Raw genomic sequence first — 17,868 nt, 5'->3', positions numbered from 1 at the left:
GAACCGCCCCCTAAGTTTGCTCATAGCCTGTACAGAGAGATACCATAAAATTATGGCAGCATAGGGATTCCTCTGTACTAAGCACAATTCAGCAGGAACAGCCCCCTAAGTTTGCTCATAGCCTGTACAGAGAGATACCATAAAACTATGGCAGCATAGGGATTCCCCTGCACTAAGCACAATTCAGCAGGAACAGCCCCCTATGTTTGCTCATAGCCTGTACAGAGAGATACCATAAAACTATGGCAGCATAGGGATTCCCCTGTACTAAGCACAATTCAGCAGGAACAGCCCCCTAAGTTTGTCCATAGCCTGTACAGGTTGATACCATAAAACTATACCTGTATTGGTATTCCCTCCTACACAATTCAAGATGGAAACTATAGTGTTTAGTGGCCTTTTAGGAATGTTTAGTCCCTGGGAGTTAGTTGAACTTTACAACCAATGCAAGGCAGGATGGCAAAATTGCCCCTCCCCCCCAGTATACTTCAAGGTTGCTGTAAGCAAGAATAATACAATATGCAATACAATGTCTCCCATATTCTCCAGTGAGTGAAAAGCCCAAATACTGCTTAGAAATTAAAACAAAAACAGAACTTGGTTTCTAATGTCATAAGCTCCTTGAAGAATGGAGAGTGGAATTCATTCAAATCCATTACAATCTCTTTTCTGAATTAAAATCAGACCCACCTCTGTGGGAAGCACAGTCTATTGGAGTGTAGAAGCATCATCCTCAAACAAAACCCAAGTAGAACTTATATGTACTGCCTGGTCTTGTTTTAATGAAATACAAGAGCTCTCTCTTATAGGCAGCCATAGCCTGGTTCTGATCAGGTTCTGTAGCTAGGTGCCTCTTCAGGGGCTGCGGCAGCTGGTTGGTTGACATTTCCCTGAGATTCCAGCTGGATGTGCAATGAGGATGTGCAAATAGCTTGTTAGCAGGCACCAAGCCTGTGGAATTTTTATTGCCTCCTATGGCTTAGTCTTATATTAGATAAAGTGGTAGAGGAAGCATTTCTGTAGGAGTGGGATTTCTCTTTCTGGCCCAAGTCCACGACTCACCCTGTTCCACCTCGTGAATTTCACATTATGTGACACATTCTAGATTCAGGCTTCCCTGACCCGGGCTTCTGGTTAGGGTCCGGTCTGGGTATATGAAGGGGGACGTCTGATTGTTTACGTTGGCTTCTGAAAGTAAAAAATAAATCACTCTTCACTTACACACAAGTGCTACTTCTGTATGGATTTGTAGATTGAGATCCCCTACACAGAGATGTCTGGTTATAGTATAAGGGCTGAAGTCAGCTTGGTCATCGCCATTTGAAATTATTTTGTTTGCAAATATTTTTAATATTCACCATGTAGTAAGGGAGAAGGGGTGACATCAATAATTATTACAGGGAGACTAATGATATCAAACAGCAACCTATAATTAGACAGTCACTATTTATTGGGCCTGTGGGGGGCTGTTTGGGCATCTGTGTATGGGGTACCTCTCTGCTTACACTTTATCTTTCCCCCATTGCTGCTTACCATTTTGCCACCCCCGGCAACATCACCACACACATGTGCACTTCTTTGCGCTCCTTTACATTCTGGCAAATGCCAGAGCAGCTGCTGTAAGATGCCTTAGACAGCCATTATTTAGTGGGCTTGTGGGGGCTGTTTGGGCTTCTGTGAAATTACACGTCCTATTATGAATCCCAGTCCAGGCCTCCTGAATGGCATGAAAGACACGGGATTATGTGCACCATTTTGGCCTGAAGCCGTTCAGCAAAGTACAGGGCAGTGCGTAAATATGCAAAAACATGGTGGCGTGCCCCTGTTATTTTGTGCCTTGCACCCTGCCCTGCACTTGGTAAATGAGCCCTATGGGTTTAATTCGCTGGTACCAGCCCTCACCTTCCTCCTCTACTGGCTGGCTAGACCTTACCAAGTGACAGCTGATCACATCAGCCTACATTAGTTGCCTCTGAGAGTCTAAAGGTGGCCATACACGTTAAGATCCGATCGCTTGGTGAGGTCGCCAAGCGAGCGGATCTTCTCCCGATATCCCCACCTACGGGAAAATGTAGGTGCAGTCGGCTCGTTGATGCGGTCCCTGATCCGACTAAATCTTTTAACCTACCCAATCGATATCTGGCCAATTTCAGGTCAGATTTCGGTCGGGCTTGCCCCTCGTTCCTGCCCCTACAGGGGCCAATAAGCTGCCGAATCGGTCCAAAGGACCAATATCGGCAGCTACAATCGGCCCGTGTATGGCCACCTTAAGTAGTGAGAGAGATCCGGTTAGTAAATCATTGTTAAAGCGGGCACCAATTAAATACAGACATTGAGTGCGCCATTGCAGTCTTACCTCTCTAAAGCCATGGTCTTCAACTTCAGTGTTTCATAGTCATGGTTACCTGGTGATAAACAGGAGTTAGGAATTAATATACGCTCCTCTTTTCCTATAGGGTCAATGTAGATTTGTGGTCTTTCTCAGCCAGTCAGGATTCCCCTTGCTAATACTTACTTTTCTGGGTGTCCTGCAACATCCCATTGTGACGACTGTTCTGGTAGAATGGATCAGGCCGCAAGTAAGTATTATTCAGATTGCTGTGAGTAAAGGAAACATAGGATTTAGTGGCGCCTCACGTTCCCTTGGAAAGCGAAGACTCATCCATTAGTAAACAGTTGCTAGGGGATAGTCAAACACGTCAAGGCCATCAATCAATTTTGGTAGGCTCTGCCCTCTGGTAACCAGCACCCATATTGTCTGGGTCAAAAAGCCATTCAGGTTTATAATTTGGAAAACAACCTTCAAGTGTGTGCCAACCCAAAAACTTTTTTTTTTTGCATAATGAAAGAAAATGTAATTTAAAGCAACTTTCCAAATTACATTACCCCCAACCCAAAAACTGCAGTTTAGTGATATAGTTTAGTGTTGTTTGCATGATATTAGCAGTTTTTCCACTGTTAATATAGTTAATTTGTAACATGAGTGCCCCTAGCTTCAAGGGGTCAGCTGGACTGAATGTCAGTAGATCAGGTTGCTGATACAGGAAGTGTCCCTTGAGGCCTTTCTGCTCAGTTAATTATCTGTCATTAAGCAAAAAACAATGTTTTGGGGTGGCGTTGCCTTTAATGTCACTATTGTACCTGTTGGCCTGTGGGTAATTTGCATAGTGGGAGATGCCAGCAGAATTGGGTTCTTCACAGTCCTCTGAGTACTGGTTTGTTATCATTGTTAGACTGTTTGAATCATCCTCCTCGTCGTCCTCCTCCTCCTCCACTTCATTCTCTGCCAGAAAAACATGAATTTAAAAAGTTTTAAAAAAAAATGTTTCTATATATCTGTACCCTTGTTATGAGCTAAGGGTGAGTGCTTATTTGTTCCCTGGCACCTCTAGAAGTATAGCGGGTGACTGTTTCCCCAATGTTTCTATATATCTGTAACCTTGTTATGGGCTAAGGGGGCCCAGCCTGAAGGCCAGTTAGGGGGGATTTGGGGTGAGTGCTTATTTGTGCCCTGGGTACCCCTGGACCTATAGCAGGGTGACTGTTACCCCAATGTTTCTATATATCTATAACCTTGTTATGGGCTAAGGGGCCCAGCCTGAAGGCCAGTTAGGGGGGGATTTGGGGTGAGTGCTTATTTGTGCCCTAGGTACCCCTGGACCTATAGCAGGGTGACTGTTACCCCAATGTTTCTATATATCTGTAACCTTGTTATGAGCTAAGGGGGCCCAGCCTGAAGGCCAGTTAGGGGGAGATTTGGGGTGAGTGCTTATTTGTTCCCTGGGCACCTCTGGAAGTATAGCGTTGTGACTGTTACCCCAATATTTCTATATATCTGTAACCTTGTTATGGGCTACGGGGCCCAGCCTGAAGGCCAGTTAGGGGGGATTTGGGGTGAGTGCTTATTTGTGCCCTGGGTACCCCTGGAACTATAGCAGGGTGACTGTTACCCCAATGTTTCTATATATCTGTAACCTTGTTATGGGCTAAGGGGGCCCAGCCTGAAGGCCAGTTAGGGGGGATTTGGGGTGAGTGCTTATTTGTGCCCTGGGTACCCCTGGACCTATAGCAGGGTGACTGTTACCCCAATGTTTCTATATATCTATAACCTTGTTATGGGCTAAGGGGCCCAGCCTGAAGGCCAGTTAGGGGGGGATTTGGGGTGAGTGCTTATTTGTGCCCTAGGTACCCCTGGACCTATAGCAGGGTGACTGTTACCCCAATGTTTCTATATATCTGTAACCTTGTTATGAGCTAAGGGGGCCCAGCCTGAAGGCCAGTTAGGGGGAGATTTGGGGTGAGTGCTTATTTGTTCCCTGGGCACCTCTGGAAGTATAGCGTTGTGACTGTTACCCCAATATTTCTATATATCTGTAACCTTGTTATGGGCTACGGGGCCCAGCCTGAAGGCCAGTTAGGGGGGATTTGGGGTGAGTGCTTATTTGTGCCCTGGGTACCCCTGGAACTATAGCAGGGTGACTGTTACCCCAATGTTTCTATATATCTGTAACCTTGTTATGGGCTAAGGGGGCCCAGCCTGAAGGCCAGTTAGGGGGGATTTGGGGTGAGTGCTTATTTGTGCCCTGGGTACCCCTGGAACTATAGCAGGGTGACTGTTACCCCAATGTTTCTATATATCTGTAACCTTGTTATGGGCTAAGGGGGCCCAGCCTGAAGGCCAGTTAGGGGGGGATTTGGGGTGAGTGCTTATTTGTGCCCTGGGTACTCCTGGAAGTATAGCAAGGTAACTGTTACCCCAATGTTTCTATATATCTGTAACCTTGTTATGGGCTAAGGGGGCCCAGCCTGAAGGCCAGTTAGGGGGAGATTTGGGGTGAATGCTTATTTGTTCCCTGGCACCTCTAGAAGTATAGCGGGGTGACTGTTTCCCCAATGTTTCTATATATCTGTAACCTTGTTATGGGCTAAGGGGGCCCAGCCTGAAGGCCAGTTAGGGGGGGATTTGGGGAAAGTGCTTATTTGTGCCCTGGGTACCCCTGGAACTATAGCGGGGTGACTGTTACCCCAATGTTTCTATATATCTGTAACCTTGTTATGGGCTAAGGGGGCCCAGCCTGAAGGCCAGTTAGGGGGGATTTGGGGTGAGTGCTTATTTGTGCCCTGGGTACTCCTGGAAGTATAGCAAGGTAACTGTTACCCCAATGTTTCTATATATCTGTAACCTTGTTATGGGCTAAGGGGGCCCAGCCTGAAGGCCAGTTAGGGGGGATTTGGGGTGAGTGCTTATTTGTGCCCTGGGTACCCCTGGAACTATAGCAGGGTGACTGTTACCCCAATGTTTCTATATATCTGTAACCTTGTTATGGGCTAAGGGGGCCCAGCCTGAAGGCCAGTTAGGGGGAGATTTGGGGTGAATGCTTATTTGTTCCCTGGCACCTCTAGAAGTATAGCGGGGTGACTGTTTCCCCAATGTTTCTATATATCTGTAACCTTGTTATGGGCTAAGGGGGCCCAGCCTGAAGGCCAGTTAGGGGGAGATTTGGGGTGAGTGCTTATTTCTGCCCTGGGTACTCCTGGAAGTACAGCAAGGTGACTAGAGTAGTTATGAAGAATGGGAAGATAGCAGACATTGCAGGGCAAGATGGTGACATTAACACTTCAATGCTAGGCAGGAAGAAAATCAGTTGCCAACCCAAAAGTGTATGTTTCTGTTTAACTGTACCTGATGGATGGGATGGGATTTTTGTTGTCTGCTTGCCAGTATTCCTCAGTGCCCTGCTGTTGTCCTCCTCTTCTTCTTTGTCATTGTCCTCTTCTTCTTCTTCTTCTTCTGTCATTGTGGGATTCTCCGTTACAGGTTCTTCAGCTTCATCGCAAGATTCAGGGTCATCAAAATGTTCCATTGGAGGAGCTTTTATTATAAATGGCTCCTGCACACTGTAGAGCAGGCAACATTATTCATGGAAAACCTTCAACTTCTAATACAGTTTGCCATATACTGTATACTGTATTAAATGCCCATTTTTAAAAGTTTAGGTGGGCCATAAAATGATTTTGCTTGATTAAAATGATTTAGACCAGTATTATTAACCTTAAAGGAGAAGGAAAGTAATTTTGGCATTTTACTGCCAATAGATTTGCCACATTAGTGCCACCTAGAACACTATACTTATTCTGCAGAAAGCATTGCCATACCTGAGTAAAGAGCCCTAGAAGCTTTCTCTGTTTGCTTAAGACAGCAGCTGCCATTTTAAATAGCTTCCTGTTTGCAGTGTAGCCGTTATAGCTCAGATCACACATTCCTAAGGGAGGGGGGAGTGAGTTTTATGAATTCTTATGGGAGGGGGATCAGGAGAGAGGAGAGAGCTGCGCAGGCTATGGCCACGAGAATGAAGGATTTTTCTGAGAGAGGAAGTCAGACACCCGAACAACATGTTTACAAAAAGGAGACAAGAAATCCTGTGTTTCTTTTGATAGAGGACTGCAGTGTTTCTGTGAGTGCTTATGGCTGTATTTACATAGAGCTTTCTGATAAAGCTTACTGAGTTTTTACCTTTCCTTCTCCTTTAATGAGCTAGTGACTGCCAAGCAATGCATTGCGCCAGTACAGGCATCTGTACTTACCGTCGGAGTTCAACTGGGAACGCCTGAGGTAGGTTTGTATTTTCGATAGCAGCCCCTGAAGAGAATCGTACTAGGCCTGTATTTTGCAGCTTTCCGGGGAATGACTTCTAGACAAGCGAAAAACATTTTCAACGTTAGGATTAAATCTGGCTCCTAATGACCAACATTTGGCATTTTCAGCCTCTGTAAACTGATAGAAATGGGACCTAATCCCACAATGGCTGCCTCTGTGCTGCATGTTTAAAGGAAAACTATACCCCTCAAAAACTGCCATTTTAAGTACTAAGGGCCGCCCCGTGGGATCACATGATTCAGGATGTGCAAAAACAAGCCAAGGCACACATACATGCTAGGCCCCTCAGCCAATGAATGGGCAGAGTTCTGCCTTTTGCTCCCACACTACTTCCTGTTACAGTTAGAGCTGCATTATTTCCTGTCAGCTGATCTTTGAGGGAGCACACAGCCCATCACTAAATGGCGGCTCAAGGGAAAGGATGTAAAAGGGCAATATTTACTGATATATATTCCAGTTTGGCGAGATTCTTTAGTAGGGCAATTAATATGATATATGGAGAATATATGGACGCGGTTTATTCAGCACATATCCTTATTTGTCTATATATTTGTATTTATTGGGCTCTCTTTACCTCCTGTATCGGTTATTGATTGCTTTATATGTTACTCTGTACGTCCAATGTATGAAATCCATTTATTGTACAGCGCTGCGGAATATGTTGGCGCTTTATAAATAAATGTTAATAATAATAATTTACAAAATCTCGTGGTGGGCCCAGGCCCTCGCTCACCCAATCATTTGGTTGCCTTTATTGTGCCTATTCCCTATTTCTGTACGAGAACAAAGAAGTGAATTGGAGAGAGGGACAGATAAGAGAAAAATGTTTGGAGAGTGGGTCTATAGCTTGAGGGTTTCTGGAGGGGTTCTTAACATCCCAGGCCAACACTGGATCTGCAGCGTATTACAATACGATTAGGACCTTCTGTAATATTTTTTCTTCAAATGAAGTAATGCAACATAATCCATTGACTTCAGCAATAACCTCAGTCAGATATTAGCAGTGTAAAACTCCTAATATCATGAGAAAAAAAAATTAATTGCAAAAGGTTCCCCTTTAACCCATTTTAATTTAGGGAAGCAGACCTTAACATCCTTGCTCCACACCAGCTTTATCCAGGGACAGTTCTTCTAATTAAAATCTAATCAGAATGGAGCTTATCGCATATTGCGTTTGCCCATGGTCATGTGTGGAATTCAGGGACACGGGAAAGGAATGTGAGATAAACAGCCAAACACAAAATGAAAATGAAGTAACCTCTAACATTGGACAATATCTTTAGGCGAAGGAGATATTTATAAATGATTTCCTGTGCCTCCGTTATCTCTCCACAATATTTCCCCAAGCCAAGTTCAGATAGCCTCTAGCTGTGCTCGTGGAACTTACAAGAGGGGCTGCTGCATTGAGCCCACCGCAGTGGGAGAGGCGGCTGTTCACACTGAGCTTGTACTGAAGGGCATCCGTCAGTTTATTCACTATCCGCTCCTGAGTTGTGTCAGAATATTCCTATAAGAGAGAACCAGAAAACAACAGAGAAGTTAAACTTTAAAGGGGAAGTTTACCATAAAAATTAACCCTTGGTAGGATGTAGACCGCAACTGGGAAATCAGAAGTGAATATATATATGCGGCCTACATCTGTATTACACCGGACTTTATAGTTGCCTTAAATCTATACACATCTTTTTTATTATTATTATTATTTATATAGCGCCATCAATTTACGCAGCGCTTTACAGAATAGAGGGGTATAAAAGACAGAACAGTTAACATATACATATAAATAATTCACAAAAATGGATTGCAGTTACATTGAATGAGGATCGGAGTCACTTGGGGGAGGGCCCTGCTCGCAAGAGCTTACATTCTAAAAGGGAGGGCTAAGACATATGGTCAGGGTAACTGGCATTAGAGTTCATGTAGGTGTGGAAAGTGACAGTAAGTGCAGAGTGAGAGGTACAAACCAGCCTGGATTTTAAAAGGGAAATGCCTGGTGTTCAGACAGCCATGTGTTGTGTATTTGTTTACCTCTGACATAGCTTAATAAATAGCCCTTATGGAGTTAGGCAACCAGCAGTAACTGCTAAGTTAGCAGGGCCCTTCCCCAATAATGATCTGATTAACCCTGGCCACTCCCCAATTATAACAAAACTCCACCCAAACCATGCCCACTTCACCACAAGCCCAACCCATTTTACAGTTTCCAAATAACATTTTTCCATTGGGTCCCCTCTGCCACAGGGCCCCTGGCTGCAGTACCCCTTTGATGGTAGTCCTGATAGCACAGGTAGTGCAGCTGCTTAGCCTGAAATCCAATGAATTGCTCAAAACTCAAATTTTCCCTGTAACATCTTACCTTGGCTTTGGAGAGTAAGGACAGAGCCTGCTTGTAATACTGAATGGCCTTCTCAGCATCTCCAAGGCGGAATTTGGCTGCTCCGAGACCCTCACATGCCTGCCATTGCCCATGGATATCATCTGCCGGACAAAGGTAGAGAACAGATCAGATATGTCAGTCAAACAAAGCTGCCCCATCTTATCTCACTGATACCAGTTCATGAGTTGCTAGTCAGAACTGATTTCTGGTAGGTCTGTGTGACCTGCATCAGGAAGAGATCTAGTATAGCTACAGGGCCTTGCTTGCAATTCTAGTAAGGCTCCTTATACATGGCACAGGCAGTAACTACTTTGAAATTGAGGGGTTCTGGTACAAGGTGCAGACCAGCCCTGTCCATACTGCCTGTCATAGGGCCCTTTACCTGAATCCTTGAAGGCTTGTAGGGCATGAAGGTAATTCTCGCCTGCAGCTTCGTGGTCCTCAAGTTGGCTGAAAGCATAAGCCAGGTTTCCAAAGCACTGGCCCTGGGCTCTGCGGTTTCCTAGAATACCTGGAAAATACAAAAGCTATGGCTGAAGGGGCATAAATGAAATGCTTGCACTTACTGACGTGCATCCCAGTTGTCCCTAAATGGGCAAGGCACTGTCCTAAGAAGGGTGAACCTAAGACTAGGTGTGCATACCCAAAATGCATCTGGGTTTATAAAGGATTGTGGCATGTCTAAGCATGAATAATTGTGGCCTGGATGGAAACTGATGGGAGGCATGGGGTAGCATTAGCAGATGCTTAGATCCTTGTGTATCTAATTGTGTTATCTTTTGCCAGACATGGATGAACCATATCTGGCCACATATATGGTTTTACTATATCTTTCCACAGATAACACAATTATATAATATCAGGCACAATAATATCTGGTCACAGATAACACAATTATAAGGGTTGAATATACTACCAGGCACAAAGTTTGCTCCACTTCCATTAACCCATAGCAACTACTACGTTTTACTAGACTGCAGTTTGAAAGCAACCTCTTGATTGGTTGCTATGGGTTATTAGATCTGGACAAAAAACCTTGTAGATGTTTTTACATGCCCCATATGCAGTTTAATGCGTAATTACATTTTCTTTTTTATCCTAACTGTGCTCTTGTATCAGAGCAAATAAAGCAGAGATATACAGTGTTGTTCTTGGCTGCCACCTTGGCCCCCATGACACAGCCATCTGTATTCCCACTAGGGCTACCACCCAGCTAGTCTTTCCCTGTCCTAGCCAGTAAAATGGTTCTTGATGCCAGCATTCTTAATAGGATATCAGATAGAAGAATGATAAATTCTTCTTGACAACCCTAAAACCTCCCATAGGCTCCCATATTCTCTTGACACAGTCTATAACTATAAATCCATGATTTCAGTAACAGTCAGTCATTATTAATATCTCTTGGCCTTAAAGCCTCTGCACATTAATGGAGGCTATCTCCTGGAACCTACTGTGTAACGATGCTGCCTTCTTGTGGTACTCTAAGCCTTTTTCAAACTGTTCTTGTGTGTTATAGGCTGCTCCCAGGTTCTGCAGTACCACAGCTTCTTTTCTCCTGTCTTCTCCATTGTCTTGGCAGAAAGGAAGAGCCTGATGGAAGCATTCTACGGCCATTGGAAAGATCTTTAGTTGCGCATAACTTAAGCCAATGTCATTGTGAAGTTTGGCTGCAAAGAAGTAAATAGAAAATGTATAAAAAAAACTTTAGAGAAAAATGCTGAAGAACTAAATATGTGAAGAAAAGTCTTTTAATCCAACACAATGGGAGTAGAATGAAACAGAAGGGCCATAAAGCAAAGACAATTGCCATTACCAAAAAAAATCCCAGTAACACTGAATCCATGGAACTGATAACTGAACATAACGAGGGGCCTGGAAATAGAGACACCACTGAAACATATGGGAGGCAAGGTATAAGAAGAAGAGACCCAGACTCCAGGTGAAGAGAGGAAAGGACTTCACAAGAGGGAAATCACAGGAAGGAATGCTCTAGACTTTGACTGGCTAATAGGCCCTGGTGAATAATCCACATACCTAGCAAGTCCTTCTTTGCAACATGTTCACACAGTAGGCGTGCTTCATTAAGAACTTGTAGTACATGGCTTGAGTCATAACTCTGGCTCTGTAGCATGTAGTTAGCAGCATCGTTAAGAGCTACTGCTGCCATGTCCATCCTTTGGGCCTCTATGTATGAGTACCCTGCCTCCTGAAAGCACTGGGCTGCGCGGGCAGTGTCCTTCATGCTAAGGTAGCAATATCCCATCTTCATGTGGGTGTCTCCCTCGTTCCCAAGCTGGGTTGGTTTGTAGAGATTGGCAGCTTTGCGAAAATGCTCCAGTGCTTTTGGAAAATCCTTCAGGCCCTCGTAAGCAGTGCCCAAGTTAAAATTAAGGTCCCCCATACGTTCTTCTCCTTCTCCATCTTTTGGTTGGGATTTTAGAAGAAATTCCAAGCCTTTTTCTGGTTTCCCGGTTTCCACGTAGGCAGCTCCAAGATTAAAAGCACAGGCCCTTTGGACAGTTTTTAGTTTAGTGCCCAAAGAAACCAAAAATGCCCTTTTAAAGCAGGACAGGGCCACCTGGAAGTCACTAGATAGCAGAGCCCTATGTCCCGCTTTTGTAAGATGCTCGATCTCTGCCTTCACCTGTCCAGAATCATTTTCTTCGCCTTCTGCAGCAACAGAGTTGTCTACTGAGTCTTTTATTTTTGTCCTCTTTTTCTTCTTCTTGGTACCATGGGACTTGGTTGATCCTGGGACCTCGTCATTAGGTTCCTCTGTCTGTAAGTCCCCAGAGGCCATTGCTAGTGGTTTTGCCACTTTGAAGACCACTAAAAGATAAAATAAACAAATGTAGTTATTTAAAGGTAAACTGTGTAGGTATAACAAAAGAGAGCATAGATTTTGACCAAAAAAGTACACATTTTTAATACTATTTTCTCGAAGGTGAACAACCCCTAAGGATCTGTACATAGGGTAGGCAGCAGAGGCAGTCTGTGGGAGACCCATACCAAACTTGGGTCAAACACCCACATGAAGATTAAGGTGGCAGGTAGTTTGCAGACCAAGCTGGGAGGGCAGGAGAATGGGGCTGAGTGGGTAAGCAACTTGGTTGCCATGAGTGGGTAAGTGACTTGGTTGCCAATACTATTTCACGCAGCTTTATTAAAGGGGAACTCCAACCAAACCCTACTTAAGTAGTCAACACTTGCCCTCAGTGTGCAATTCCCTGCACATGTGATGTCTATAAGGAAAGGAACATCACTGTGCAATGCATTGTGGGTTATATAGTTCCTGAATGCTCTCTGTAAGCTGTGGAGAAGTTGTTACAACTTGTAACATTGGTGTTTTAGTCCCTCCTCCCCTGCCAGGATTTCGAATGATGAAGAATGAGAAGAAATGTAGCGATTTGTACTGTAAATAAGGGTTGTAAATGACCAATATCCAATACGAGCCAACCTTAATGAAAACAGGTCCCTTTGTTTATAAATTAACTGTGGTCTTGCAACTGAAGGGCTGCAGGTTGGCCTACACTAATATACTGTACTACTGTAGTGATGTGTGGGTTGACCCAGTGTCAGACTGGGACCCCAGGGGCCCAACAGAAAACCTTTGACCCTAGGCCCACTTTCCAAACTATTTTTCCTTCTTTCCTCACCCAACCTCTTCATTCTACTAGTCTATTTTATTTACATGATAGCATCTATCCTTCCATCTCTTTCTTCCCATTTAGAAATAGGGAATGACCATGAAACAGGCCAAATGGTCAGGAGCAGGAGGGCCCACTGACACCTGGGCCCACCGGGAGTTTTCCTGGTATCCTGGTGGGCCACTCCGACACTGGGTTGACTCATAACCAGCAGGTTTACCCTTAGGTCAGGCGTCAGCACATAGCCACTCAAAAATCACTAAAGTCACCAAAAAAATAATAAGTTACAAACAAAAAACTTTATTAAAACAACATCTCTATTACCTTAAACATTTATTCTCCAAGAGCACTGTCATAGGCTTAGATATAGCCTGTACGTGCTATCCCACGCCACAGTCCCTTCCCAGAGGCTATTATCCCCCCACTGCTACTATAGGCACCATCTCTCCCTACTATACCTGCTATCCCACAGCCACAGTCCCTTCCCAGAGGCTATTATCCCACTGTTACTATAGGCACCATCTCTCCTTACTATACGTGCTATCCCACAGCCCCAGTCCCTTCCCAGAGGCTATTATCCCCCCACTGCTACTATAGGCACCATCTCTCCCTACTATACCTGTTATCCCACAGCCGCAGTCCCTTCCCAGAGGCTATTATCCCCCACTGCTACTATAGGCACGATCTCTCCCTACTATACCTGCTATCCCACAGCCCCAGTCCCTTCCCAGGGGCTATTATCCCCCCACTGCTACTATAGGCACCATCTCTCCCTACTATACCTGCTATCCCACAGCCCCAGTCCCTTCCCAGAGGCTATTATCTCACTGCTACTATAGGCACCATCTCTCCCTACTATACCTGCTATCCCACAGCCCCAGTCCCTTCCCAGAGGCTATTATCCCCCCACTGCTACTATAGGCACCATCTCTCCCTACTATACCTGCTATCCCACAGCCACAGTCCCTTCCCAGAGGCTATTATCCCACTGTTACTATAGGCACCATCTCTCCTTACTATATAGTTTTCCTGGTATCCTGGTGGGCCACTCCGACACTGGGTTGACTCATAACCAGCAGGTTTACCCTTAGGTCAGGCGTCAGCACATAGCCACTCAAAAATCACTAAAGTCACCAAAAAAATAATAAGTTACAAACAAAAAACTTTATTAAAACAACATCTCTATTACCTTACACATTTATTCTCCAAGAGCACCGTCATAGGCTTAGATATAGCCTGTACGTGCTATCCCACGCCACAGTCCCTTCCCAGAGGCTATTATCCCCCCACTGCTACTATAGGCACCATCTCTCCCTACTATACCTGCTATCCCACAGCCCCAGTCCCTTCCCAGAGGCTATTATCCCCCCACTGCTACTATAGGCACCATCTCTCCCTACTATACCTGCTATCCCACAGCCCCAGTCCCTTCCCAGAGGCTATTATCCCCCCACTGCTACTATAGGCACCATCTCTCCCTACTATACCTGCTATCCCACAGCCACAGTCCCTTCCCAGAGGCTATTATCCCACTGTTACTATAGGCACCATCTCTCCTTACTATACGTGCTATCCCACAGCCCCAGTCCCTTCCCAGAGGCTATTATCCCCCCACTGCTACTATAGGCACCATCTCTCCCTACTATACCTGCTATCCCACAGCCACAGTCCCTTCCCAGAGGCTATTATCCCCCACTGCTACTATAGGCACGATCTCTCCCTACTATACCTGCTATCCCACAGCCCCAGTCCCTTCCCAGGGGCTATTATCCCCCCACTGCTACTATAGGCACCATCTCTCCCTACTATACCTGCTATCCCACAGCCCCAGTCCCTTCCCAGAGGCTATTATCTCACTGCTACTATAGGCACCATCTCTCCCTACTATACCTGCTATCCCACAGCCCCAGTCCCTTCCCAGAGGCTATTATCCCCCCACTGCTACTATAGGCACCATCTCTCCCTACTATACCTGCTATCCCACAGCCACAGTCCCTTCCCAGAGGCTATTATCCCCCCACTGCTGCTATAGGCACCATCGCTCCCTACTATACCTGCTATCCCACAGCCCCAGTCCCTTCCCAGAGGCTATTATCCCACTGCTACTATAGGCACCATCTCTCCCTACTATACCTGCTATCCCACAGCCCCAGTCCCTTCCCAGAGGCTATTATCCCCCCACTGCTACTATAGGCACCATCTCTCCCTACTATATCTGCTATCCCACAGCCCCAGTCCCTTCCCAGAGGCTATTATCCCCCCACTACTACTATAGGCACCATCTCTCCCTACTATACCTGCTATCCCACAGCCACAGTCCCTTCTCAGAAGCTATTATCCCCACAGCTAATATGAAATGCATGACTCTATTTTAAAGCTCTGCATGACGCTTGTGTAATTGGCCTGCTCCCTCCATGGAGCCTGATTATATATATATGTATATATGTGATAGGGTCCTTAGGCTGTAAGCTTAACTGGGGCAATGCCTGATGTCAATAATGTATAATGTCTGTAAAGTGTTGTGGAATATATCAATGCTATATAAAGGATAATAAAAAAAGGTTTCTAGGGTATCTAAGTAGTAAAATGTTGCCACAGCAATCTGATTTGTCCCTTATTTGGGAATCAAATAACTTTTTTCTCTCCCTATTATACATCTTCCGGATTCCATACAATGAGCTGAAGGTCTGTAAGTGCAATATATAAGAATGAAGCAGAGGGCCCTACAGAGGTGTCAGAGTTGCAGATATAATATAGGTGGTTACAGCTATGGGGAAGGTAACAGTGTAGAACATAAAGCCCCACATACCTGTCAGAATGTACAAGTGAGCCGAGTAATGTTGCTTTGTGCCTCGGTCCCTCTTACTGGGACGCACGCTCCGAATGGCTGTGCGGTGTTTATTTTCCTAAGGCAACTTGCTTTCTATTGTCAGAGTCTCCTATGGCAACTGAGGTCAACAATGGCCTAGAATCCCTCCTCCTTCCCCGAGAGAAGAAATAATACACTGCAAGTCTCACACAAGGCACTCAGGAACTAAGAACTACCTTAATCCCAAACACCACATACATATAGATTCAGCAAGCTGACAGATTCCATCGTGAAAACATAATTAGCCAAAAACACACCTATGCTTTTATGTTTACATCCCTCAAAGGGGCTGAATTTAACTTTTAGTATGATGTAGACACTGATATTTAAAAACTATTTGCAATTGGTTTTCATTTTTTATTCATTGTTGTTTTTGAGTTAATTAGCTTTTTGTTTTTCTGCTCTTTAGTTTGGAATTTCAGCAGCTATCTGGTTGCTAGGGTCTTGTTTACCTTGGCAACAAAGCTGTGGGTTAAATGAGAGACTGGGATATTAATAGAAGAGAGAATAAATAGAAAGTTAAGTAATAAAAAGTAACAATAACAATAAAACTGTAGCCTCACAGAGCAATAGCTTTTGGCTGCCCGGTGGGCCCTGCACCCCCCAGTCTGACCCTGGCACCCATGATCCACCATCAGATGTGGAAAGTAAGAGTCAGGGAGCAGTCAAATAGGGTTGCCATGTAGCTGGTATTGTACTGGCCTGGCTGGTAAATCTGATACTAGATGCAATGTTGTTAATAGGGAAAAAATATAAAGCTTAAGGCCCTCATACACGGGCCGATAGAAGCTGCCGATGTCGGTCCCTTGGACCGACTCGGCAGCTTATCTGCCCGTGTAGGGGCAGAAAGAGCAGGCTGGCAGACCAATATTTGGCCTGAAATTGGCCAGATATCGATCGGCCAGGTTAAAAGATTCAGTCGGATCGGGGGGCACATCAGCTCGCTGATGCGGTCCCCGAACCGACTGCCCCATTGCCGCCTACATAATCCAGACGTTTGGTCCCAGGACCAAACGATCAGATTATTTTTTTTTTTAACTTCAAGCTCCCTGATATCGCCCACCCGTAGGTGGGGATATCGGGGGAAGATCCGCTCGCTTGGCGGTCTCGCCAAGCGAGCGGATCTTACCATGTATGGGGGCCTTTAGGAATAGGGTCGCCACCTTGTCAGTATTTTACCGACCAGGCCTGTAAAAATGATGCTTGATGCCAATGTTATTAATAGGGAAAAAAGGCAAAAAAAAATATTTTTTTCCCCAGAAATGGTGGTAACCCTATATAAGAAGGTTAAGAAAAGGTGGCAAGCCCAGAAACAAGTCTGTGAAAACATTTTTTTAGGGGATTGTCCTGTTTGGGCAGTAATTAGATGTTTTTATGAAGTGGGACTATTGTAGTTTTATGCTTTCCTTAAGCTTTTTTTTTTTTTTTTAAAGCAATGTAATGCTTCACACCTACAGAATTATTTACCCTAGTTAAATGTATGTAGTGTATGCAGCTTTTACTGTAGTACAGGTATTGGACCCATTATCCAGAATGCTTGGGACCAAGGGTATTCCGGATAAGGGGTCTTTCCATAATTTGGATCTTCATACCTTGTCTACTAAAAAATCAATAAAACATTAATTAAACCCAACAGGATTGTTTTGCATCTAATAAGGATTATTTATATCTTAGTTGGGATCAAGTACAAGGTACTGTTTTATTATTACAGAGAAAAGGGAATCATTTAACCATTAAATAAACCCAATAGGGCTGTTCTACCCCCAATAAGGGGTAATTATATCTTAGTTGGGATCAAGTACAGGTACTGTTTTATTATTACAGAGAAAAAGGAATCATTTAACCATGAAATAAACCCAATAGGGCTGTTCTACCCCAATAAGGGGTAATTATATCTTAGTTGGGATCAAGTACAGATACTGTTTTATTATTACAGAGAAAAGGGAATCATTTAACCATTAAATAAACCCAATAGGGTTGTTCTGCCCCCAATAAGGGGTAATTATATCTTAGTTGGGATCAAGTACAGGCACTGTTTTATTATTACAGAGAAAAGGGAATCATTTAACCATTAAATAAACCCAATAGGGCTGTTCTGCCCCCAATAAGGGGTAATTATATCTTAGTTGGGATCAAGTACAGATACTTTTTATTATTACAGAAAAAAAAAAAATCAGTTTTAAAATTCTGAATTATTTGATTAAAATGGAGTCTATGGAAGACGGGCTTTCCGTAATTCGGAGCTTTCTGGATAATGGGTTTCCGGATAAGGGATCCAATACCTGTACAAATGACCCCACTTGTTAAGTATACAGTA

General features: G+C 44.4%; 1 protein-coding gene across 2 annotated transcripts; it reads right to left on the bottom strand.

The window, feature by feature from the left end:
* Positions 1 to 285: 285 nt before the first annotated feature.
* On the bottom strand, positions 286 to 15,598 carry ttc24 (tetratricopeptide repeat domain 24). 2 transcript variants are annotated; one of them, XM_031891982.1, is made up of 13 exons: positions 15,492 to 15,594; positions 13,700 to 13,806; positions 11,070 to 11,864; positions 10,487 to 10,702; positions 9,418 to 9,546; positions 9,015 to 9,136; positions 8,046 to 8,165; positions 6,586 to 6,692; positions 5,684 to 5,898; positions 3,142 to 3,283; positions 2,516 to 2,598; positions 2,357 to 2,405; positions 286 to 1,188 (listed from the first exon to the last, which is right to left on the bottom strand). In XM_031891982.1, coding segments are annotated over exons 2-13 (2,085 nt in total). In that variant the 5' UTR covers positions 13,701 to 13,806; positions 15,492 to 15,594; the 3' UTR covers positions 286 to 1,082. The 2 variants fall into 2 exon arrangements, with proteins under 2 accessions (XP_031747842.1, XP_002938990.2); XM_002938944.5 differs by lacking the exon at positions 13,700 to 13,806 and having other exon boundaries at positions 15,492 to 15,598.
* Between the last annotated feature and the right edge of the window lie 2,270 nt (positions 15,599 to 17,868).

The sequence above is a fragment of the Xenopus tropicalis genome, chromosome 8, assembly GCF_000004195.4.
Source record: "Xenopus tropicalis strain Nigerian chromosome 8, UCB_Xtro_10.0, whole genome shotgun sequence".
NCBI classification, from domain to species: Eukaryota; Metazoa; Chordata; class Amphibia; order Anura; family Pipidae; genus Xenopus; species Xenopus tropicalis.
Note: the sequence above shows the minus strand (reverse complement) of the source record. Positions and strands in the feature narration are given on the sequence as shown.